A 24,407-nucleotide genomic window follows, 5' to 3' on the forward strand; every position below is an offset into this window, starting at 1 on the left:
CCGTGTTCCGGGTCGGGGTTGTGTAAACAACACGGTGCGGAATGGTTCCGGTGGAAATGTAAATCAGCACAGCCCGCCGACACGATGAGATGAATGATGTTGCTTGGTGGTTGTGCAGCACGGTTGTGGATCGTTTCTTGAGATATTTGATCATTTGTCACTTGATTAAATGGTGGGGACCCCCATCCCCATTTCTCCACAAATGGCTTCTGTTTGGAGGTTTGAATTTTATCTCAATTAAAATAAATGTTGTACAATGGTTGTATCAAATTTTCTTGCACGATTGGTTAAATTTAATGCGTTTAAAGATGTCCCGGTCAATTATGAATTCAAAATCCGATTAAAGAAAAGCCGTCGAAAAGATCATTTGGAGTGCGGAATGCATACCTTTAGGCGATTTTATTTTACTGCCAAAATAATGTGCTTATAGCGAGCGCCTGAAAATGTCGATTCCAATGTCATTTTTTTGCTTTCAAAAGCTAGAATTTTAAAAGAAGCCATTTACGGAATTAAACCTTCCGCCCTATACCCTACTCACTTATTGACCGTTTCGTGCTATTTGCCAAATTTGAGTCAATATATTAATGTCAACAGCCACGATCTTATCGGCCGTGAGTCATTAGTGGAGCGACGGTTTCGTAGCAACGGAAAGAAAGATAAGAACTCGTTCTGCCCTTTCCGTCACTGTTTGTGCGCTTCTTCCTACTCCGACACGGTTTGGGCGTTCGATAAGAAGCGTTAAAGAAGTGTAACATCTTCGATAAGCTCATCGGTTTTGGTTGATGTTTGCCGTTCTCATTTTCGAGCCTCGTTACAGCTGTCGTGTGTCGTAGATCTGCGTCATCGGCAATAGTTTGGAAGTTTGAGCACGTTTTGTAGCAGTGCCGCACAACGTGAGACACCGCAAAACCATATGTGTGTGTGTGTTCCCTCAGTGATGCGTGTAGTTTTGCTTGTAATCACGTTGTCGTGATCGACTGCTGAAGTAGGAAGAATGTGACATGGTACTGAAAAAAATAAAAGGAAACATACGTTAACTGATATGGATAGCTAACCAAAAAAAAAACTAGCAAAGAATCTTTGCTCGAGTGGGAGACGGTTTGGGGTTTGGAAAAGAACAAACATAATGGTAGCGATACATGGAAAAAAAAGTGGAACAGAAGCAAGAAATTAGGTAACCCAGCTGCCACCCTCGAATACGTTACGCAACAGAGACCAGCAGAACTTTCAAGCTGATTAGCTTCCGGGGGCACTTTGCTGAAGGTCAAATCGTAGAAACACCAGAAGAAAATGGCAATGGGAGAGTGTTGTGAAAGGTGAAAGGTTCATGTTCGATAATCGGACTCCTCCGGAACCTTTGACAGTTTGTGGACCGTTAGTTTGTTACGTCTACTTTATGGCTTCAACAACACCAAGGTCACGAAGCTGTTTGGGTTTTATAGTAAAAACACATTTCCAGAGACTATTTCGTTCAGCATTCCATCACCATTTTGGTATTGTTTCTTTCTGTTAGGTATCAGTTCGCTAAAGATAAAGAACTTTCCTTCCAGTGCAACCTGGACTTTCATCCAAAGTTCTGTGACGCAACGGATGGGAAGAAAAAAAAAACCCCCGGAAAAAACTAAACTCAGCAACAATGACTCAAATTACGACGAAATTGAAACCGGAGAAAACTTTTCCCCGACTGCAAATGGCCAAGAGCGGGAAATCGGTGATGGTGATGGCGTGTGTCCCGATTTGGATTGCTGCTGTCAGAGAGAGAGGGGGGGCTTGTGGGGTGTAGAGATGTCAACAGTGTCAACCCGGGCCTGACAGGTGACAGAACAATCCGTAAAGCTTTCGATGCCACTAATGTGAGCTTAGACTGTGTGCAGAAGGTCGCTTCGGATGACTTCTTTTATATTTATTTCGATCTTCAATTGCTTCTATCCATCCCGAAAGGAGGAGGGTTAACTTGGTATCTGGAGGGATGGAGCTTACGATAGAAATGCTTTTAACTCAGGCAGGTTGAGTTAGATGTTGCATACCATTTCTCCATCCTTTTTCGCGATGTATTTGAGCTGTGGATTATCTGCAGCATGGATGGTTCGGGCGATAGTGCAGGCAAGCGATCCTGCTGAAATAAAAGTCAATGTATTGTACCGTCATCGTTACGGGATTGAGAGAGGACCAGAGTGATCAATCAGCTTCAGCATGCAGCTACAGCTTATCAACAAACGATGTAATCCTATAACGGATGCGAACAAAGAATTTGTAGCAACAGGATCGACTGATATAAATTCTTGATTTATTTAATTTTACAATTATTTTGTTTTAAAATTTAGGTTCACTTTTTTACATTTAATTTGAAGTTCGAAATATTATCAAAGTGAAAAGAATTATTACTAGTATTGTTGAAGGAGTGAATGTGTTGCAATGAATAGTTCTTCTGAGAGCGTTTGTTTGCGAGAGTGAGTGGCTTTAATGATATCTTAAACAACTCGTTTAGACACAATTATTCACACCAGCATCTATTTCTGCTGCAACGGAAATAGAGGTCGTTAAACTTAAGCGGAAAAGCATAAATAATATTTAAAAAAATATGCCATTTAGTTGTGTATAACCAAAGCATCCGTATGCAACTGTTATGTTTCTTCGACTTCTGTTGGCATTTTGTTTCAAACGAAATTTTACAGCTTAACTCAGCCGATTTCTGCAGTCGCCGCCTCTTTACCCTGTTTTGTTTCATCTTATAAGTTTAGCACAATGAATAATTGTTGCAATTTATTACGTCAATTTCTTTTACCACGCCGGCAAATCTTATACCCGTAATTTTTGTTACGGAAAAGAGCAGCAACAGAACGGAACTTAACTGAATAAACGCAATTAATGTTTTCCGCAAGCAAAGCAGAAATAAAAAAAAAACGCAACAGTGTAAAACACACCCCTCACTTCTTGCGCACCTGCTCCATTTTTTTCTCTACTTTCTTTCCACCATCTCTCTCTCTCTCTCTCTTCTACCCGTTTTCTCTACTTTTCTCTAGGCACAAAATCCGCACAAATGGCAAGGATACACTTTCATAACACCAACCTTTTGCGATCACTGCGGTTCGATGCTGCACGGGATTGCGCATCAGGGTTTAAAGTGTCAAGGTACTACCGATGTCTGACCGGGTCCGTACTGGTCCGTTCCATCTTAACTAGAATAGAATAGCGCGTACCGTACAGTCATGCCGTGTTTGAGTTGTATTTTGTTCAGTTTTAGTTTACTCTACACTCGACACCTTCACTTTGCTGCTCGTGACCGAAACAGAAACAGAAACCAGGGCAAAATAGTATGAAATAGTTCCACTACTCTTGACACGGATGGTAGACATATAGTCTCGTTTGCGTGCTATCCACCATTACACGTTGTGCTCTGGGCACAATAATCGGTTGGTGCAGGGTTTGTTTTATTGTTTTCAACCATTTGATTTGACTTTCATTCGGTATGCAGGGCACTTTAACCCATTTCCTTTTGGTTTCGAATTAATTTTTTTATACTGGGTGCAAACTAGTGTTTCTTCAGTTTTCGATTCACACACCATCAGAGACTATCGTTTTGCAGAACTCATTAGCTAAATTTCTTCGGAACAGTCCATCGGAATAGGGTGTATTAACAGCACACTGAATATGTATACCAAACATCCCCTAACACAACTTCACGAAACACAGCAAGTTGTTTCACACTCTAAACAACACACACACACACAAGAGGAATTAACTTCCCAGGCGACAAATTTGATTACGGTAGCTAACAACAAACCGGTGCTGGCATAATTGAAAACAAATTGCTCTATTTTGTCATGTGCATTGCATACCTTTAGGCGAGCGGGATCACTCGGGTGAAGACAGTTGCGCCTAAAGTTATGCAACTTGTGTGACAAAGCTGTAAGCTTGTTAGTTACCTGTATTAAGACAGAGTTGCCGAGTTGGGTGGGTTAAAAAACATTCGACTGTCCCTTGCACACGGCCATCCTTCTACGTATGTACTTCCACAAGCGCACCCGCACTCGAAATGTCTGCTTACGTACGTGATATGGATGTTTCTCTGTAAAAGCTTGCACAGATATCACAAAACCCCCGCACCCAGGGATGGTGTGTTTGGGTGTTTGGGATGTACCATTAGCCGGTCAATACACTCACATGCATTTTCGTACCCACTGTGGAATGTGATGAAACTCCTTCGTTTATTTGCACACACACACCTGTTTTAGAATAGATGGTACAGAGCAAGGAATGCGTACTAGCAGCACAGTAGATGCAAACCTAGAATAGAACATAAATTGAGTATTAAACGGGCGATTCGGTACACCTTGTACAAGAGTTTATTGGCCTGGAATTTTCTCGTTCCTATTAGCAACTTCTCCAAATCATCATAAAACATTTAAAATCTTCGCAGAAAAAAGAAAAGGAATCTTCTGTACCGAGAGCGCAAACTTTCGAGCCGAAGGGTTTTACGAAGATCTTTACTGCGACCCAACAAGAACGTCTCGCGCTCAGGTGGTACTTTGACATTTTTAGCGATGACATTTGGTGAATATTGGAGGGTCGTCTACCTACGCAACCAAACTTTGCCGAAAGGGTGCATAAACCGTACCGAATGATTATGCAAATAACCGTACCGTATGAAGGCACGTGCTGCAAGGTGCGTGGGAAATTTATTGGATCCGACCGACACTCCGCAACGCATCCGATGTTGTCCTTAAAAAAGGTAAAATGGAGCTTTAAATTTGTCGATGGGGATTTTTTCGATGGGGAGGGAGATTATTTTCTACACCGTTACGACTTTTTGCACACGCCCGCAAGGGTTCGTGCGTGGTGAAATATGTTTCCTCATTTTACGCTGTGCAACGAGCCGATCCTTCCAGGATCTGTGCTCTTTTCCGTTTGTGTACCAGCGACCATGCGCCTCCATTTGGTATCTCCTTTCCCGGGTGTCGGAATTGGCCACACGTTCACCGGAAGCATGTGAACGATCATAAATCACTGTGTATTAACTCGCTGGCGAAGCGAGCAAGCTCAATCGAGTCACGAGCGCCACCGGGTTTCGAGTGGAGCAAATCCTTCGGGAGGGAGACACGAGCAGCGGCAGGCAAGGATGGTTGTGTGCCATCGCACCAATGCTCGTCGGTCGGAAGTATTCGTTTCGGGAAGACATCTGTAAGACCCCGAAAAAGGGGGCCACGAAGCCGCACGCCGGATTGACAAATTTGCTTCCGTTTCGTTCCGCTGCTTAGAGAGCGAACAACCCGAACGTGGCGTCGCAACATGTGACGGTTGGAACTTTTGGGGAAAATGGGCAAATGAAGGTTTCGCGACGGGGGGAATGGGTACTTTCCCACGGTTCTACCGAAATGATAGATGGCACCGGTGACGACAGCCGTGCGAATGTTATCATAACGCCGCGTAAAGAAGGGCTGGCGAGGCAGGGATGCGCCATGATTGAGGGAATGGATTGCAGAAATGACATGAAATAATTTTTCCCGGGCACCGGCAGTACCTTTGAGTACCCCGCGGAACGCACTGTTTGTGAAGGTGGTAAGATTGTATTTTTGGTCGCGTTCTCTTCCTTCGGCGGGATTCTGTAATTCCACTAAAACTCACCTCCTCATCCATGGAGACGCCCGGTAGTTCATGGAAGAAAAACGTGATTTTGCTCTGGACGTTTGAGGTAGAGTGCGTTCCACTGGGTCTATGATTTATGAACGTTAGCGGAGCCCTGCCATTGTCTCAAGTGTTGCTACAAGCCCTTTTGTTGTAGCGCTTTTTGCTTTTGTTTCGGGTCGGTTGGACTTTGCGGGGCGTGGGTCAGCAGTTGTGTTAAATGTTCTCACCTTCGTCAGATGTGAAGCACCGAACGGGGCTTCGGTTGAACAGCTTTCGGTAAAGTATTTTTTTTTGTGTCGGTTGGTGATTGTGAATTGTCATGGCATTTTTTTACGGAATTGAAAATGAGAAAAGTTTTTGCTTAGCAGGGAGTTTTTTGTTGTTGTTGTGAGACGTCAAATATTTTTATGCGGAGTTAGATAGAAAAGCGGTTTGTTACAGAAGAGAATAAATTAAAATAAATGAATTTTAAATCATGCTTTTCATATCGATGTTTTAATTTGATGTTTATGTTGATGATGATAAAGATGTGTTGTGAAATTGTCAGTTTTTTTTTTTTTGAACAATTGAACATAACAACAATTAGTTACAGTTTAGAATCAATAAAAATAATTGAATTGAGAGTTCAAATGCTTCCCAAATGTTCTAATTTGATATTGTTGTTGTGAGACGTAAGATATTTTCGAAGATGAGTTAGTTAGATCAACAATTTTTTACAGTGCACAATCAATGCAAAAAGATGAGTTGAGAATAGAAATGCGTTTAAATTAAATGTTAGAATTTTAAGAATTGTTTTAGACACTCAATTTTGCATATGACAGATGATAGGCCGAGAATGAAGATCTGAGGGTCCTCAGATAACGTAATCATAGAAACGATAATCTTTCAATCAAACTTTTGCCACATGAAAAGTGTGCCCGCAGCACAGTGTTTCGTCGTGAAGAGAAACTAGACCGACGGACGTAGAATTATGAAACGCCCCAAAATGGAAATGTGAAGTCAGCTCCCATCACGAAGCGCCCGATGAGTTTGTTTGCTTTTGGACGCCGTAAAGGACACAAACAGACAGAAAATATAACTCCATCAGTGTGCACGGTAAAAGGAAGTTGGAGAAATTCGGGACACATACACGATCCAGCCTTTTGGGGATAAATCTTGCGGCAAAGCCATTCCAGTTTATAACGATGGCCAAACAAAACGGGAATATTTGGTGACGGCACGGCAGTCGATAAATGTACCATCTTTCTGCAACAAAAAAGAAGGTTGTAACCATTCCAAATGGAGATCCAAGATGGGTTTAGGCAAGATGGGACCAATTTGTACGGGCCGTACCGTAGAGCCGAGAACAGCTTAATATTCTGTGCCGTTTCTGTACAAATGTGTGCAAATCCTTCATCGGGAGTGGAAGATTTTATGCAAAGCTCGGCAATCCACTCGGTGGTTGAAGTTTTGTCTCGTGCCGCACTCGGTTAGGAGAAGTCCCGAAATGTTTCAATACCGTTTGGTGCCCCAACAAGCAAGGGCCAGCTCAACCCAGCACGGTTCTAAATCCGGCAGCTTTCGGGTTTGTGTTTGTTGGCGTGCGAAACGTGTATGGAGGCAGACCGTGTACAGCAGCGCAACCCTGAAAAGTTGGAGCGGGCTTGATTGAAATTGATCAGTTTAATTTAAACAATTTCCGAGCCGGCGCTTCAGTGGATGGCGCTCGCGCATCTACATGGCGCGCGTGTTGCGTCGTCTGCTGCCGACAGCCGTCTACGGGCCGTATCCTATGTCCATCAAATTTGGAACGCTTATTGACTACCAGCAGTAAAGGCGTAACCGCAGCACTCGGTAGTAGGCTCTTTACTACTCGATCCCTCTCTCTCTCTCTCTCTCTCTCTCTCTCTCTCTCTCTCTCTCTCTCTCTCTGTTCCACTCTATGTTCTTGGGGGTACCCTGTTTCCTCGTTTAGGGCAACTGAACCGTTAAATTTGCCCACAGACCGGGCTTGCCAAAGGGTTTTGTGTCTCGGGAGCGTATTTCATAACCGCGCAGAACCGCGTTGATGGTGTTCCGTTTTGACAGGTCGCACGGCAGGTACACAGGGACAGGTACGGCAGGGACCCGGCAACAATTGCCGAAGAGGTTGTTGAATACATCTTCCCGCCGGCAGTTCAATAGCTGGAGACACTATCAGCGGTCTCGGTGCACCCTCACTCTGTAGCCATCGGGATGGGTGGTGCGAACGATTAGCGTAGCCGGTTTGGCGCTACGCTAATAGAAGGCGCTTTTATTTATCGACAAACAACTGTCATCAATGCCAACCGTGGTTCGAGTGGGTGGTACGTTCGTTTGCACGTGACGGAAGTGCGAACTGCTGGTAACCAGTGTGTGCCAACCAACCAGCAATACAGCAACAAGAACAACAGCTCGACAAATATTGCAGGCAAGCGCAAACAGGCAAGTGGAGCCGTTGGAGCTCGTTAGCGGTTTTACTGAGGGCAGCTGTAGATATTCATGCGAGCGGATGGCCCACATTAGATTGGTTTGTAGCGATCATTCTTAGCACCTTTCAATTGTATGTTTAGTTTGTGTGTTTTTTTTTGCTAATAGAAAAATACAGCCGCATTAGATATCGGGAGAATATTTTGAAGCACTTAAAATTAGTGTAAAACCTTGAAGAGCAATTTAGTCTTATTTGGCATTATTTAATAGGAGATTTGGATTTGGAAAACGACAGAAGAACATCTATTTTTGCGACTTGTCTATGGCCGGATTAGCGGACAACACAGATAAACGACAATATATAATAGTGTATATTGGTATAATGATGACAAATCGTCGATTATTCACGGCTTGATGAAACGGTGATCGGACTATCCTTGTGTCCTAAAATGACCCCTTCTAAACATGTTGAAGTATTGTAACTTATATCAGATTAATTTAAAAAAAAAGTATTTCATTCAAATGTTACGCAAGTAAAATAAAGAAATTGCTCTCTTCTCTTATATTTTATACTCGATTTAAATTGTGTAATGATAGTAATAATAAAAGACAATAACCTAACAAACCAACAAAATAACCTAAGTGGCTTCAGAATGAGCCATTTCAATCGGACGGGAGCAAATGTCAAAATGTACTTGTCAAATTTGAGCACGGATATGTTTGGAATTTCACGCAACCAGACGTAACTTAGAGTGTTGTTAACATAAAACTCTGACTGATTTGCATAGTAATACTTTGAAAAACTATAAAAATATTCAGTATGTACCATAAGTTACTAATTTTTTTGCATTTTACTAGAAAATTTTGAAAAATTGTTGATTTTCCTGTAACTCACACTGCTAAATTGCCATTAAATTATCCCTAAACTTAAGAGTTATTTAAGGGTAAATGAGTTAAACTTTTCCCTGGCTTGGTATTTTCAACTCAAAAATAATAAATATAAATAGAAAAAATATTTATTTTACAAAATGTAAGCAATGTTAAAATAATTTTACCTATATTAGTTTTAAAATGCAAACGTAGTCAAAAGGATTTGAGTTGAGGACATAAAACACATCATATTTCTTCTCCAAAATTAATTGCCCATACAACACTGTGGTACTGTGAACCTTGTTCAGTTAACCGGGGAACTTTATTAACGAAGTCCTATTGTGGTCCATATTAGTGAATCGTTGTATGCAACGAGTTAAGTCATTTTTTAAATGATGAATGATGCAAAGTTTGTAGGAATCTTGTAGTATAAGTATTATAATAATATTGTTAACTTTAATATGATCTCTTAAAAATATTGCATCATTCTCAAAAGTCAAATTGGTTTTGGAACTGAAGTTTCCGGGTGCCAAGGTTAAACCAACACCCAGCTAAAGAAGGTTCTCAAGTAACTGGCGTTCCACAGTGAATATTAAAAATGTTTGAGAATATTCAACATTAAACCTTGTGCTGAAACATTTTGAAGCCAGTAAAGAAGCAAAGTAAAATATTTCTGCAAGAAACTGTTGTAAACCGATTACTACAAACCACTATCGATACCCCACAGCACGCAAAACAAAAAACACATACACACAAACAAAGAGATCGGAATATAAAACGGCGAAATTCCCATTACGCACAACTGGCGACGGGAGTTTATTTAAATGCGTTCAAGTGGTGCACAAAACTTTCCTAGCACAATGTGGATAGCATAGCATCACAAAAACAAATCCCGATGCTGTTTTCTACTGCTGCTGCTGATGATTGGAGCGGGTGTTTTATCTGGGTGTTTTGCAAGTGTTCCAAAATGGCCGCTGATGTACGAGTTCCAAGCACTTTAGTTGTTGAGTGGGATTTTTTTTTTAAGGACTGTTCAGTGATTCCAGTGAGTCGGTAGCATTATCCAATAACGGAGGAACATTATCATCGAATTAGGCGTTCTAGTAGCCTTGTTTACAAGTGTGATAAAATCATATTTCGGCAGCAGTAGCCAAACATCTCACAACCCTAAAATGGGTCCTTGTTTTTGTTAAGGTTTGTTATAGAGCGAGGACATTTCTACAACGTCCACAATCGCTAGTGTGTTTGTGTTGCGATGTTTTCACAGGAAGAACGGAAATTTACATACCCGAGCGGTACGGGAAAACCATTTTCCAGGCAGGCGGGGAGAAAGAAAATGCTGTAATGGCGTATCGTATTTGGCATTTTATCGCACACTAAAGCTATGCATTGTGTGTTTAGGGGCATGCATCTTAAATGTCATACAGTGATGGACAAAAACGTGACGCTGCGCTAGAGGAATTTTATTTTGAACAAAATGTTTTGAAAAAGCTTTATTTTATGGGACTTTGTGTCCAATTTGAAGACTGGATGACGATCGGAAACAAGAAATATTATTAACCATTTTTAGAAGGAAATATTACTCCTGCGCTAGATGTGTGAAACACTGTAAAAGTGAACTGAAGAAGCATAAGATTTTCAACTTTTATTTCTGCCCCCAAAAAGTATGTCGCTTGTAAATTCAAACCGCATACGTGCTCCAATTTTCGAATGTCTTGATCTCGGCGGGCTTAGGGAAGTGTACAAAGCGCTGTGGGGGAGATACTATCGCCTAACGTAAACCATTACCTTCCCACAGGAAAGCAAACTGTGCACCACAAAACGGCAACACGTACCAAATGCACACGCAGCACAGCAAATGGCACGAAGTAACATAACGCTTCAAGCCATTCCCCGAAACTGGGGAATCGAAATGCCGTAACTTTTGCCATAACGATGGTAATAATTGGACTCGTTGATGCTCACAATGGGTCCAGGGAGGGCTTGTTTTTTTTCCTCTTCTTGTGCTGTATTTGCTCTTATTTTTCCCTCATTCGAAGTGCAAAATTCTTCCCAACCCCAAACCCGTATCCTTTGGCCGGGATGATTTTCTGCCTGTGAAGAAGGATTTCCGGGGCTTCTGCAGGTTAGGAGAGCAATCCTCATCCTTCGTACTTCCGGCAAATTTACACAACGCAGCGCGCGCATTTTGCCCACCGACCTCGGTTCCGATGCAGTTTGCCTTTTTTTTTTCTGGTGGGGTTTTGTTCCATTCTCTCGTCCGTTTCGCGCTGTGCAACACTGTAATCAGTGTGATTACATTTCATTGCACTGTTCGTTGCCGGCAGGCAGGGCAAGTACATGCTGCTCGATCGTACGGAAAATCCCGCCGTTGTAAGCAGCGGGGTTAGTAGTGGGTCTTGAGGGGCGGGAAAACTAAACGAAAAATCCATCCGAGTTGACGCCAAGTCGTTAAAATGCCAACGATAATAGCGCACTCCGCTCCTCGGGATTCCAACGCTGCAATCGCATTCGAGTGGGATTAGGCGCACCTTGAGATGAAGGGTACTATGCAGTAAACTGCTAACGCTTCTTTATGTCCTCGCTCCATAGCGAGCGAAAATTGTACGAAACAAATAAAAACTGAGATCGAAAAAGGAAGATGCTAAGAACGCGACCAACTCCATCCCCAAATGTTCAATTCCAATTGAAAGTCATTAGTTTTCGAATGCAAATGGCAGCGAAATGAGTGGCAAGATAAATAATTTCTTTCCCCTTCCGGGCACCCCTTAGCGTTATAGCACCCCCGACGGTATAACACGAAGGACAAACACATTATCATCCAATTTTGAGATGGAAGCGCGCCGAAAGGCGGTTGTTTTTTCTCGACCTTTTTGGGGTAATGAGATGATAATATTGCTTTTGTTCGTGTTTTTGAGTCCCATTACCAGTTGACACAGTTGACTGTGAGGATGGACATAATTTTACCGCACAAAATTGGATAAATTATGGTAAAATTATTGCAAAACGCCTAAAGTTATGCAATTTGCAAGGAATAAATGTTTTTTTTACAGTGCTTTAGGGGAATGAAATGTTCTAATCAATTTTTCAATGCAATTTAAACTGTATTAAACGTTATTAGTACGTACTTTTTTGTACAAAATAGTATTACATCGTTCACAGAACATTGGTCCATTAGTGAGGTCCATGACCCGGAGTACGTTAAAAATGGAATGTAATATCATGTTTAGTCCTCTTTCGTGCTTTTCCTGCATGAAATGAGACACTCTTCGTCTCATGATACCGGGTACCGTGGTCCATTTTTCAAAGAATATTTTTCAAACCAGGAAAGTTTCTTACCCAAACCTTCCCTATCTTTGTCGGTGGAGCGTGTTTCTTTTCTTATGCTCTCACATTATGCTTGTAAAGTTTCCCCTCAACTAGCTGTCATTCGTTCGTGACAGTTTCCGGTGTGCCCACAAATGAAACCAGTGAAAGAACCTTGTGCCAGGGGAATAGGGGCAAAAAAAAACGGGAAATTGGGTGAAATTTGTAGCCCAAACGTTGGCGTTACTATCACCATCAAGACATCGAAGTTGAAAGTAGCCAGCCCATGTAGCAGTTCTATTCAGCAAATGAACACTTTCTTGCAAATTGGGACTTTTACACACAGGATATGTTTTTTTCTCCCTCTCGCTCTATCTGGTGTGCGTGAATGTTTCATCTCATTTAGGTACGAGTTGGCTGGGCAAAGGCATTCGGGCAGAATTTCCCTTCCGCACTACAATACGGCCGGTTAGGTGTGCGAAAGGAAGCGACCGGCGGTGAAGATAATTAAATTTTCCAGTAATGGTAGGCCACTCTGGACTTCACGCCCGTGAAGATGATGACTCCCACCGAAACAACGCAAAAAGCGGGTGCGGAGACTGAAATTGAAACTCAAAGCTCGGGCTAAAGTAGTGTTTATTTTTTGCTCTCACTCTCCCAGTGTCATCCTGTTCAGAATGCTTCGGTCGCGATCGTATAACGGTTCGGGATGGCATTAAACGGAAGCGCCCCGGTAGCTGCCACCAGAAGCGGCGCGCACAGTCCCCGAGAAAGGCTCACCTTCGTTTTAACGACTGTGGGTGTCACTTTTTTTTTGTTGGTACTCATTCTTCTTAAATTACCATCGCGTTTCGTTTTGTGACAATGGAGAGAGTGGGAAGACAAAAGGTGACGTTTCATAGCCCGAACGTGTGGAGTCACTGGTTGGGGTCGTAAAAATCGTACTTTTAAAGCGATAAGTTCCACCAGAAGGTTACAACAGATGGAGAAAGAGAGACGAACAAGACAACACTTAAGTTCTGGGCTGGTTGCATTTTCCTTTTTGGAGCATGGTGTTCTGGGCGCGCTGCTAGAAGTGCGAGCGAAGGCTCTGGAGAACTTTATCGTACCCGGCGGTGCATTACCGGTTTGATGGATTTTCATTCGATTGGAACCACCCGACGTGGGATGCATTTTATATGTTCCCGTGCTGTAGAACAAAGCAGTATCTCGGTTTTATAACAACAGTGCTAAAACACAGCCGGTGGATGATTGCACGGTTCAACAGCAGATTCCGAAGATGATGATGTGCTTATGGTACGGTTTGGCGTATGATGAACTGGTGCGATCAGCATTATTGTAGCGAATGAAATTTGCATAACTGTAGGCGTTTGTTTTCGTATTTAAACCAATTGCAAATAGAGCGATGCCAATGCACAATTACAAAACGCCTAAAGCTATGCAATTTGTTATACATAAGCACTTTATTGTACGTACCTGTCACTCAAGGGAATGGAGTCTGTGTTTAGATGGACTTGCTCGTGAATGCGTGCCTGCGTGAGTGTGTGATTGGGTCGTAAATTTCCATGCAATAATTACTTTTAGATCGTCCTGTAAAACAATTTATCACTATGTACACCGTCTCTAGTTGTCTACCTGTAAGCTCTTGCACAATATCCTAGCTCCTTCTAACGTCTAGTACTCCTCTTCCCAATCTACTTTGTCGAATTGAATCTTTCACGATGTGCTTAACTAGTTGTCTCCTGAAGTAACACAATCCGTTACAGAAATCACTGTCAACAAACTAACTCCAAAAAATCCTGCTCGTATGCCAATAAGTGTCTTCTCTATCACTTGTGTTACTTTCCTGTGGCAGAAATACAAATAGATCTATCTCTATCAACCCTTGTGGGCGCACGTATGGATATAGCTGTTCTTTTGTTTTCTACTAATCCCATGCACTCCCCTTTCGATAGATGTAAAAGCTTCTTCTGTACTAAACACATAAAGGAAATACTAAACATAATTAACAACATCTGGGTTCGGGATTCATCGGCACCGGATGTAAACTAGCACCTCTGCTGTAAACAAATAACTGCTACGACACTAAAGCTTCATCAAACCAATACTAAACAGTTGTCTTAAATGTCACCATCAAGCACAATGTTAAGTTTGTGTTTCATCTTGATCTCTTTTGTGTTTTTTTTTTGGTGTGAAATATTAAATCTATAAAATAGGTTTCATTAAGAAGCTTTTAAAAAATCACACACACATACACACTACTTTCCAGAGAACTATCACAATTGTGTCACGTGTATCTTCTATCACCGTCTACTTTCTGCTATTTTCTCTGTGTTTCAAACTTCACTATCTACATCATTCTGTTTAGAAAAGATTCATGTCATCTCAAACTAATCTGTCTTAAAATTGATTCATTAAACAAAACAGTACTGTCGACAAGAAATAATACAAAACAATAATTAAATTAGGTCAAAACACATTTACTCATTTCGTTCATACTCTCTAAAACGGAAGCCTTGCATCAGGATCACATTGCTAATTGCCTTTTTTTTCATACGTTTGCATCGGCTGTTAATCCCGTCGGGCACTGGTTGATTGGTCGACTCGCTTTGCGGCGCAGCATGTGATATGAACGTACACAAACGGTGCGAGGAAAGCGTACCGAACCTCTGCGGATGTGATCATACCGAGCGTCGAGGGCGTATACAGCTGACGATCACGTACTCGGCTGGCAAGCTCAACATTGAAGGTAAGTCTTTTTTTACAAATCGATATACTACTTACTTGTCTCGCTACTTTTTTTACGGTCTTGCGTTTGCTGTATCAATCGGTCGAGTGCCACTGTAGACCATTAGCGTCACGATCGATCTTCCTGACGAACGCTTGAACGGCATAACTCCATCTTAGTTTGTGTCTGTCCATGTTGACTTAGAAAGACTTCACGATGTTAGGTTGTTCGGTATCATTCTATCTACATGACCTTCAACCATAGTCAGTAGATAAGCCGCAGCTGTTTGTTGGATGTCGTCAACTTTAGTTAAGGGGTAATATCTCAGACGCTTCCTCAAGCTACAAATTGACCGGAATACCTGACAATACTTTTGTGTTGACTTTGAGCTTAAGCAGGTGACTTTTAAACCAAGGTTGGGAGAATATTTATCTGCGTAGTATAGGCTTTTGCTGATAGAAAAGGGCCCTAAGGGATTTCGATTTACTTGGCATTTTATTTGAATTCATATGACACTTGACGTTGAACAGTGTCTTTTTTATACGTCTGGTAAGCTTGAACAGAATTCCAAAAGAGCTCATTGCGCCTCATAGCCTTAACCTGGCTACGCAATCGTATGCAACATTGCGATTGATGAAATGATGGTAGGAGTGAAGTTGTTGATCCGCCATCTCAGCCTTCGCAGTCTGAAGATCTGATCAGTGGTTGTTATTCCGTTGTAGAATCGTGTCTGATAGCATCCAGCTATCATGTAGTATTAGGATTAATATATTCTAAATAGTATTCAACATCACACTACTCTTGTATTGGTTTTACTATGCCAAGGCTCCAATCGCAAGGTTTCTATTTGCATGAACTCAGTAATATTTTGTTTTACTCCAGTGTCAAGGCATTGAGGAACATATTAGTTTTGAATTGAAGAATTTCGTCCTTATCGTGGTGCATGTTGTCTTGTTGCTCTTGAACTCATCGAGGATTTTTGACGGATTTCATCAAAGATTGCACAAACAAACGATTGCAGTAATGTGACTTCGTTTGTTACCAGAGCTGTTAGTTAAATTGATCGCTTGTGAGTTGATCAAATATACAAAATCTCTCATCCCATCTAGCCGAGCAGATATCCATCCTACTAACTCGTTATCATTACGCTCCTTAAAGTGGAGTTTTGATTTTTTAACTTTTTTATTATGCTCTGTTTAAAAAACTTATATTATCCATCTAGATCTAATGGAACGACTTTTAGTCTTTACCGGATATGGAGCTCTCAGACGACAAGAAATACTGTTAACATATTATCAATCAGAAGTGCTTTCTGGAATTACCTTCCTCATCTAAGAAAATTGTTCTGTCCGGTAAAGAATGATCCTTTTTTTTTACCAAAACGTATCCTATCCACACCACTCCACTTACTGAAACGAGGTTGTATATTTATTATGCCAAAATTCACGCACATCACCCATAACAACCTTTTACGGGCGGGCATATTAGAAAACAACGAGCATTTCGATCGTGCGGGCACTGATGCGTGGAAAATAAGCCTCACCTTTTACAGTCCCAGCGTGTGTGTGTGTGTGTTTTATGTATTTGAATATGCGATGGAAAGAACGGTGCAAACAAAAGGTCGTTTGAAGAAAATAAACATAGCTGAATCGGTTAATGGTATGCTGAGTGCGTACCAGTTGGGTAGCAACGCGGCGTAAGCTATGAGGGAAGCGATGTGGTTTAAGAAACATCAACTTCAAGCTGGATAACAATTTTAACGTGCCGGAAGTAGAAGCAATTCAAGTGCTGCTCCGTTTCTGAGGCACCCATCAGAAGCCCAGCATTGGATTACGGTTTCTTTTAGCAGAGCGAAAAAACAAAAGAACAAAATGAAAAGGGACGTTGGATTTTCTTCACAGCGATGAAAAGGATAAAGTAATGCGAGAAAAGAGAACGCTATAATTCAGCATCCTTTTTTAAAAAAAAAGGTGGAGAACAGAACGATTCAGCATCCGGATGCGGTTCAGTTTCAATGGTGGTGCTGTTTCAATTGCAGAAAGGATTAATTCGATCTGGGAGAACAAGTTTCGTGTTATTGAATCGATTTAACTCACGGTCTGTGGGGGAATGCGATGAACGGAGGACCTTTTTCGCTTCGGGGATTGCTTTTATTTTGCCATCCGTTACCCTGACGGTCCCTACGCCACACGGGTCAGTGTGATGGATAGTGCATCAAATGTAATACGATAATTTCGAGTGATAGCAACAGGACACGAGGTGGATGTGTGTTTGTGTAGGGTCGGCAACAGCTACAAGAGCGTATTAGCACAAATGAATCGATCAGGGAAATGGAATTGAGCGCATTTGTCAGCGGATGAAACTGGAAGGTCTTTTCTAATACCTTTGAAAGGGGATAAATTGAAGCTTTTATAACTTTGATGTATAATAAACCAAGGTGAAAATACGGAGAGAAGCTGCAATACTAATAAGAAATAAAAACAAAACAAAAATGCCTTTAAAACTGTAAATGTAAACATATCTAATTTGGTTATTAAGGTTAAAGTGTAAAATTAGATAAATTATATTAAATCATTTGATAATGTTAAATATAATGCTTTTTATACAACCCTGATCATCATCCCAGTTACGAAGGAAATACGCACGATGGGATTATGGACATTTATATGACGCGCTAGTATCGCTTACGGCCTGCTGCAGAAGTTCTAAAACTTGTCAGCCAACCCATAATGTCGACCTTTCTGGTGGACGCATAAACGCCATCATTCCATCTCAATTTGAGCCTGCTACGCCTCCACTATTCATGTGGACAACCTAAAATGACTTTGCTGGGCTAGGTTGTCCGGTGTCATTCTCATGACGTGACCAACCCACTAGAGCTTGATGAATCTCATACGCTATATGACAGTGAGCTCGTCATTGTAGCGGCTCCTCTATCATGCTTCCATACACATAGAGGGTCCAAAAGCCTTTCTGAGCATCTTCTTCTCGATCGCGGCTAAGAGGGTTTCGTCAACTTTGGACAATGTCCATGTCTCAGAGGCATATGTGAGTGGAACTACAGACGACTGTAATAATAACGTTTAAACTCTTCAATGCTTCGTAGTCTGACATAGTTCAAAACATTCAATAGTGTACATTAAAGTGAAAAATTAAATTATTTACATTCTATTGAACCAAACAATTGACAGAAAAATGTAAATATAAAGTACAAGGAATCCCTCGTAATATACTGTTATAGTGGATCGGGGAACAGCAACCAATGTATATAATCATGAATTTTCTAGAAACATGACCTGGTCGATTTCATGGAACTAAAAAAAATTAGGATTTTAAACACAACTTCCGATAGTTTTCCTGTTGACTGATCCATGGCTGAACTCCAGCCGCATCTGAACTACCGCATCTGTTTATGGTGCCTAACCGTACGCAATTGTTATTGCCTAGTGTTTGTAGGTGTTGGCAAAACAAACTTACCCCACATTATGCCCGTTTCAACTTTGTCCTGGCGCAATGTTGGCCCGTACGCTCGTCCCAAAACTCACATTCATTTTCATGACTGCACCGCTCCGACACCTTTTGTGAATCAAGCCCAAGAGCGACCTGGGGGTGGAAAAGCATTGTCCATAGTGTGGGAAAGAAAACATAGCAAAGAAATGTGTTTTCTTTTTTATGATCACCTTCGGTACAACCACCCAGAAATATGCTTGAAATAAAAAAAGAACCGAAACCGAGACAACAATAGTGTACGGTTAGTTGGACGGCTCAACACCTCGGCACCTAAATTACACCGCAGTACAAATCATCACGCGATAACAAACGAACCCGACAAAACCGCATAAAGATCTCACTCAGAACCGGGGGAGGAAATAAAAACGGGAAAGCAACCAACCGTTAACGGAGACACATCCTTACCTGGGTGTGTTGGGTTCTTGCCGTTGTTTTGGTGCCCTATTTCACCAGCTGCAGCCGGTTTGTGGTTAAGAAACTGATGCTATCTGCCGAAGGCGCTGTGGAGACGCCTTTTTGAAGAGGCTGATAAAATGATCGGACAGATCCATACCACTCCCGCACCCGGGAACGGTGTGGGAATGACAACCCTGGGACGGCTTTATTCTTTATTCGCAGGGCGTTTGTTTTGCTGGGCTGGGCGCATTTCGTAAATTGTTCTTATCACGGTTTCTGTTGCGGGCAGAGCATCCACTATTGTTCGCCGCTCTGACAGCTCAGGTGTGTCGCGCTGGTTCCGTTGATTTGCATCCGAAACTGCTTGAACGTGGTACCTCTAGTAGAGCACTTGTGGAGTGATTCCATTTTGAGCACAATGGGATGGTGATCCTTTTTAAAGGACGGGCCGTCGTTCAGTTCGTTGTAGTGGAAGTAAAGTGGACGGGAAAGTTATTTGGGATACAATATTTTGGTTCTCTCGCTACAGCGACGCAACTTTTCTTATTTGAATAAAATAAATTATTAATTTTTCAACATTATTTTTATCAGAATAGGTTAATGTTTTTGGTTTTTTAAAGTGAAATATTAAGTAAAAATGTGATTTAATGTAGATAATCCATTTCCCCCACCATTCCTACTGTAATGGAGACGCCCAGTACTTCATAGATTTGTTGCCTGTTCTGCTTCAGTTGAGGTGGTTCGGTTGAAATTTGTTCCCAGTGTGCTTTAACACAGCGGTACGCAGTAATCCCCAGCAATCGTATCAACTGTTGATTGCAGCACCAACAGCTTTCGACGATGGCCGTGTGTGTGTGTGTGTAGAAGGCATGCGCTGCACAGCGAAATAAAAGCACCGAGAGCCATGTAACACCGAAAAGCTCTTGCACGTCGTTTTCAATTATGATTACAGTGGAGCCTGCAACGAGGCGGAGTGATACAACGAAACAAAGAAACCACGATAGAGAGAAACATTATGCCAGCGACAAAAATGGTTCTCTGTTCATTTTTTTTTTATTATTCTTGCTGCCTAAGGGAAAGGTTTTGAAGTGTATGGAACGACTGATTGTGTGGTACTGTTGGGCCTACGTGTATGCTGCAAGAGATGCTCAACCCATCTGTTGGAGAAAAACACGCAAAAAAAAAAATCCTTCCAGCCAGCTCTTCACCACTGTTGGTGTATTTTTGTGCTGCAAAAAAATCGAAATATTCAAGCAAAAGGAGCGAAAAAACGACACCACAGGGGCTTTCGGGCCGAAACAGTTGAGGTTTAGCAATAACTACGGCAAGCATAATGTTGCATCATTAGAACGTCGTTTCGGAGACACGAAACAAACATCGCTCTTTACACACACACACACACACACCGTTACATACCGGTTGGCCGGGTTGGTAATGTAGGGCGGGTGAGCTTTAATCATGAGCACAATGGAAAAGATGAAACGATGAACCATCTCCATGAGCACGCTAATGAATAGCTTGAAACAATAACTGGGTTGGCATGGATAGGATGCAACCCATATGCCTGTGGTTGTCGTCCACAAGGCTTACACAATCCCCAAGGCCGCTTCGAATGTAATTTAACGCCAGTAAGCCGTAAAATATGCTTTTATTGCTCAACTTTGGAGGGATTATTTTAGTCATCATTGTTTCAAATACATTTGCAAATGAAAAACTAAATAACATTAAACAACACAACACAAGCTTCAGAGTGAGACAGTTGCGCTGTTAATTTGCCCATTCCAGTAGCTCGCTTCTTTAGGCTGTATCATTCGCTCCTGTGTGTTGTGGAGGCAGTATGATGGCGTCCGAGAATGCATGCAAACAACACAGTGTTTTGATGCTTTTCATGCTTTTAAAACGGTTTTAAATCATTTGACAACACTTACTCTACCCGTTGTGCATGCTCAGTGAAAGATTTGCCCTTAATTTAGCGTTCAATTAAACGGTAAATAAAGGGCCTCAAATACCAAATGTAATCATGTCGAATCTGCTCGAAAGGGTAAATTAAGGACTGCTAATTTTCCCAGTAAACTGGCAGTAAACCGTAAGGGTATTTAACGAAATTTGTCTCAATGGGTTGTGTCAAATATTAGAAATCGCTTTCCACGTGCTGGTGCTGGTTGCATACATGTAGGCGTTTAAAGCGGGTTTGGACCAAATCTTTAAATTGGGCAACAATTTAGGGCGACGTGAATTAATTTTAATTGTTTTGATTGTTAACTAATTGGGTGAACAGACGAAATTATGTAAACAATAAACAGGCATTATTTTTAAGAGAAATTCATTAACTGAATCATGATATCGAATAAATGAATTATCATTACCTAAGTAGAATAATTTTTCGTACAACACATTTTTAGATATTTTCATGTAAATAAAATTAAAATCGATGATTTTGGCTATGTTTTCTTGTGCCATGAATTAATTGAATCAAACAATAATTTTTAATATCAATCTAGTAAATGACCACGAAGGCTCATAATGCACACAGCTTAAAACAGCTCCCACCTTATCTTAAACACTATGACATCCTTCCGTTGATGTACGTATTGTTTTAATTCCAAAGTACTTTATTCCTTTTATGTCTTTCGTTTCCAGTGAAACAGGGCCGTAACCTTATTCCGATGGATCCCAACGGTTCCAGCGATCCGTACGTCAAGATCAAACTGATCCCGGACGCGGACAATGTGAAGAAGAAAACCAAAACCATTCGCGCCTCGCTGAACCCGGTGTGGAACGAAACGCTTACATTGTGAGTATTATGAGTGCGGTACCGGTGCAAACAATTGTCTCTGACCAGTGGGTTTTGTGGTTCGGAACAGTGATCTCAAGCCGGAAGATAAGGATCGTCGGCTGCTGATCGAGGTGTGGGATTGGGATCGTACCTCGCGGAACGATTTCATGGGATCACTTTCGTTTGGCATCTCGGAAATCCTCAAGAACCCGGTCGACGGATGGTTCAAACTGCTCACGCAGGAGGAAGGCGAGTACTACAACGTACCGGTGCCGGAGGAGGGTGCCGATCTCGTGCAGCTCAAGAGCCAAATGAGGGTAAGAGAGTGGATCGTGGTGGATCGCGCAACTAGAGCAGAAGTGCTGATCTTTATCTCCAACTTGTGCTACAGAAAACATCCATCACGAAGAAGATTCCAATGATGGGTGACAAGGATGTGCCGCATAACATGACGAAGAAGGACGTCATTCGGGCGACCGACTTCAACTTCCTGATGGTACTCGGCAAAGGTTCGTTCGGTAAGGTAATGCTGGCCGAGCGCAAGGGTACGGATGAGCTGTACGCGATCAAGATACTGAAAAAGGACATCATCATCCAGGACGATGATGTTGAGTGCACGATGGTGGAGAAGCGCGTGCTGGCATTGTCGAGTAAGCCACCATTCTTGGTGCAGTTACATTCCTGTTTCCAAACCATGGTAAGCCAAAGTGCCTAAATGTATGCAATAACTGACCACCGAGAGCCTAACTACCCGTTATTAAGGTTCTCCATTACAATTAATATTTCTCTTCCATTGCAGGATCGTTTGTACTTCGTCATGGAATACGTCAACGGTGGTGATCTCATGTTCCAGATTCAGCAGTGCGGCAAGTTCAAGGAGCCAGTTGCTGTGTAAGTAGTCCTCGTGCTCATTCACCTGTACCGGGCTATATATTCGTGAGGAAATGATATTATTACCGGCATCGTTAGTCAGCAATGACGCAGAAGAATGCGATAGCCAAATGTGCGTTAATCGCGAATGGTTTGCCCGTGCACGTGCGAGAGAAATTGGGAAGCAAAAGTCATGTTTGTAGCGACTAATTACCGTTTCGGTAATTCAGTTAACGCATTCCGTCACCGGGGTACGCTTTCTGCTCCCGTTACGAAGCTGTTAGAATGAGGTCATCGGCTTCGCCGGACACAAATACGGATGGGCGATCGATTCGTTCAGCAGTTAATTGAGTGAAGTTGTATTAGCGGATTGGCGTCGGTTTACTTTCCGTTCTCGGCCTGGTCTTTTCTTCTTTGTTACACCTTGTTCCCTTTGTCAAAGCATCCTCTTACGCACTTGCCTCTCCTTAACACGCACAGGTTCTACGCATCGGAGATTGCCATCGGATTGTTCTACTTGCACGCACGCGGCATCGTGTATCGCGATCTGAAGCTGGATAACGTGCTGCTGGACATGGACGGTCACATTAAGATTGCGGATTTCGGCATGTGCAAGGAGGGCATCATGGGCGATAAGACGACGAAAACGTTCTGCGGCACGCCGGACTACATTGCGCCGGAGGTAGGTCGCACCGTTAGCCGCTAATTATATCTATAATGTCGGGGAGTTTTGTGTTTAATGTTTCGTTTTCGCGTTCGTGCCCCGGTGAAATGGTGGCTTTAGATCATTCTATACCAACCGTACGGCAAATCGGTTGACTGGTGGGCCTACGGAGTGCTGCTGTACGAGATGCTCGTCGGTCAACCACCGTTCGACGGTGAGGATGAGGAGGAACTGTTCGCGGCCATCACGGATCATAACGTTTCGTACCCGAAGAGCTTGAGCAAGGAGGCCAAAGATGTTTGCAAGGGGGTAAGTTTTGTTGAAAAGTATGGTTAACTATGTCCGTGCCGTAATAACAGCAAGTCGTTTCGAATTTACGAGCGGTTAAGAATGTTGCTGCTTCTCGAGGACATTCTGTTTACCTTTATTGTTTATTATACCCCGGAAAGTATGCAATTATAAATCAAACTCTTACTTTTAACACCAAACCTACATAAAAAGCGGATCTAAATTAACTTCAACAATAACAATTTCGCTAATAATTCTGTTTAATGTTTGCGTTTTGTAGCTACTCACCAAGAACCCACAGAAACGCTTGGGCTGTGGTGCACGTGGTGAAGAGGACGTTCGTGCGCATGCATTCTTCCGTCGGATCGATTGGGAAAAGATTGAAAATCGCGAGGTGCAACCACCGTTCAAGCCAAAGATTGTAAGCAAACTACTTAACAAATACATACACTGCTGAAGACTGTTGTTGTAACTATTTTTTTCTCTGTTATACAGAAACATCGCAAGGATGTGTCGAACTTCGATCGCCAGTTTACGTCCGAGAAGACGGATCTGACACCGACCGATAAGCTGTTCATGATGAATCTGGACCAGACGGAGTTTAACGGCTTCTCGTATCTCAACCCGGAGTTTGTGCAGTACGTCTAAGTTGCGCGGAAATTCAGCAATCCCCGTTGATGGCACATGCTCAAGCTTGCCATTTTGTTGTGTGTATTGTTTTTGTTTTGGTAGAATGTTTTAATTTGTTAAAATAATTGATAATTTTAGTGTTTCCCCATTATCTGTTGTTATTTCGCGCTCATCCAAAGAGATTGTCATGTTGTAAGTAGTAGAGTTGTGATTTTTTTTATATCGCAAGAGGAGTTGTTGCGTTTGAGTTTATGTTTGCCAGTATTTTCTACCACTCCATCGCAATTCGTCGCAAATATTGGCAGCAAAAAAGA

At 42.1% G+C, this 24,407-nt stretch overlaps 1 protein-coding gene across 1 annotated transcript in view; it reads left to right on the forward strand.

Moving 5' to 3' along the window:
- The window catches only part of LOC128706686 (protein kinase C, brain isozyme-like), a 59,527-nt gene extending 35,416 nt beyond the window's left edge, over positions 1-24,111 (forward strand). Inside the window, exons 5-13 of the mRNA XM_053801625.1 lie at positions 14,852-14,980; positions 21,506-21,659; positions 21,730-21,958; positions 22,033-22,338; positions 22,441-22,532; positions 22,992-23,193; positions 23,296-23,484; positions 23,744-23,884; positions 23,959-24,111. Of these exons, the coding sequence (XP_053657600.1) occupies positions 14,852-14,980; positions 21,506-21,659; positions 21,730-21,958; positions 22,033-22,338; positions 22,441-22,532; positions 22,992-23,193; positions 23,296-23,484; positions 23,744-23,884; positions 23,959-24,111 (1,595 nt within the window). The remainder of the gene's footprint in view (positions 1-14,851; positions 14,981-21,505; positions 21,660-21,729; positions 21,959-22,032; positions 22,339-22,440; positions 22,533-22,991; positions 23,194-23,295; positions 23,485-23,743; positions 23,885-23,958) is intronic.
- The last annotated feature ends 296 nt before the right edge of the window (positions 24,112-24,407 follow it).

Source organism: Anopheles marshallii, chromosome 2 (assembly GCF_943734725.1).
Source record: "Anopheles marshallii chromosome 2, idAnoMarsDA_429_01, whole genome shotgun sequence".
Lineage (NCBI taxonomy): Eukaryota > Metazoa > Arthropoda > Insecta > Diptera > Culicidae > Anopheles > Anopheles marshallii.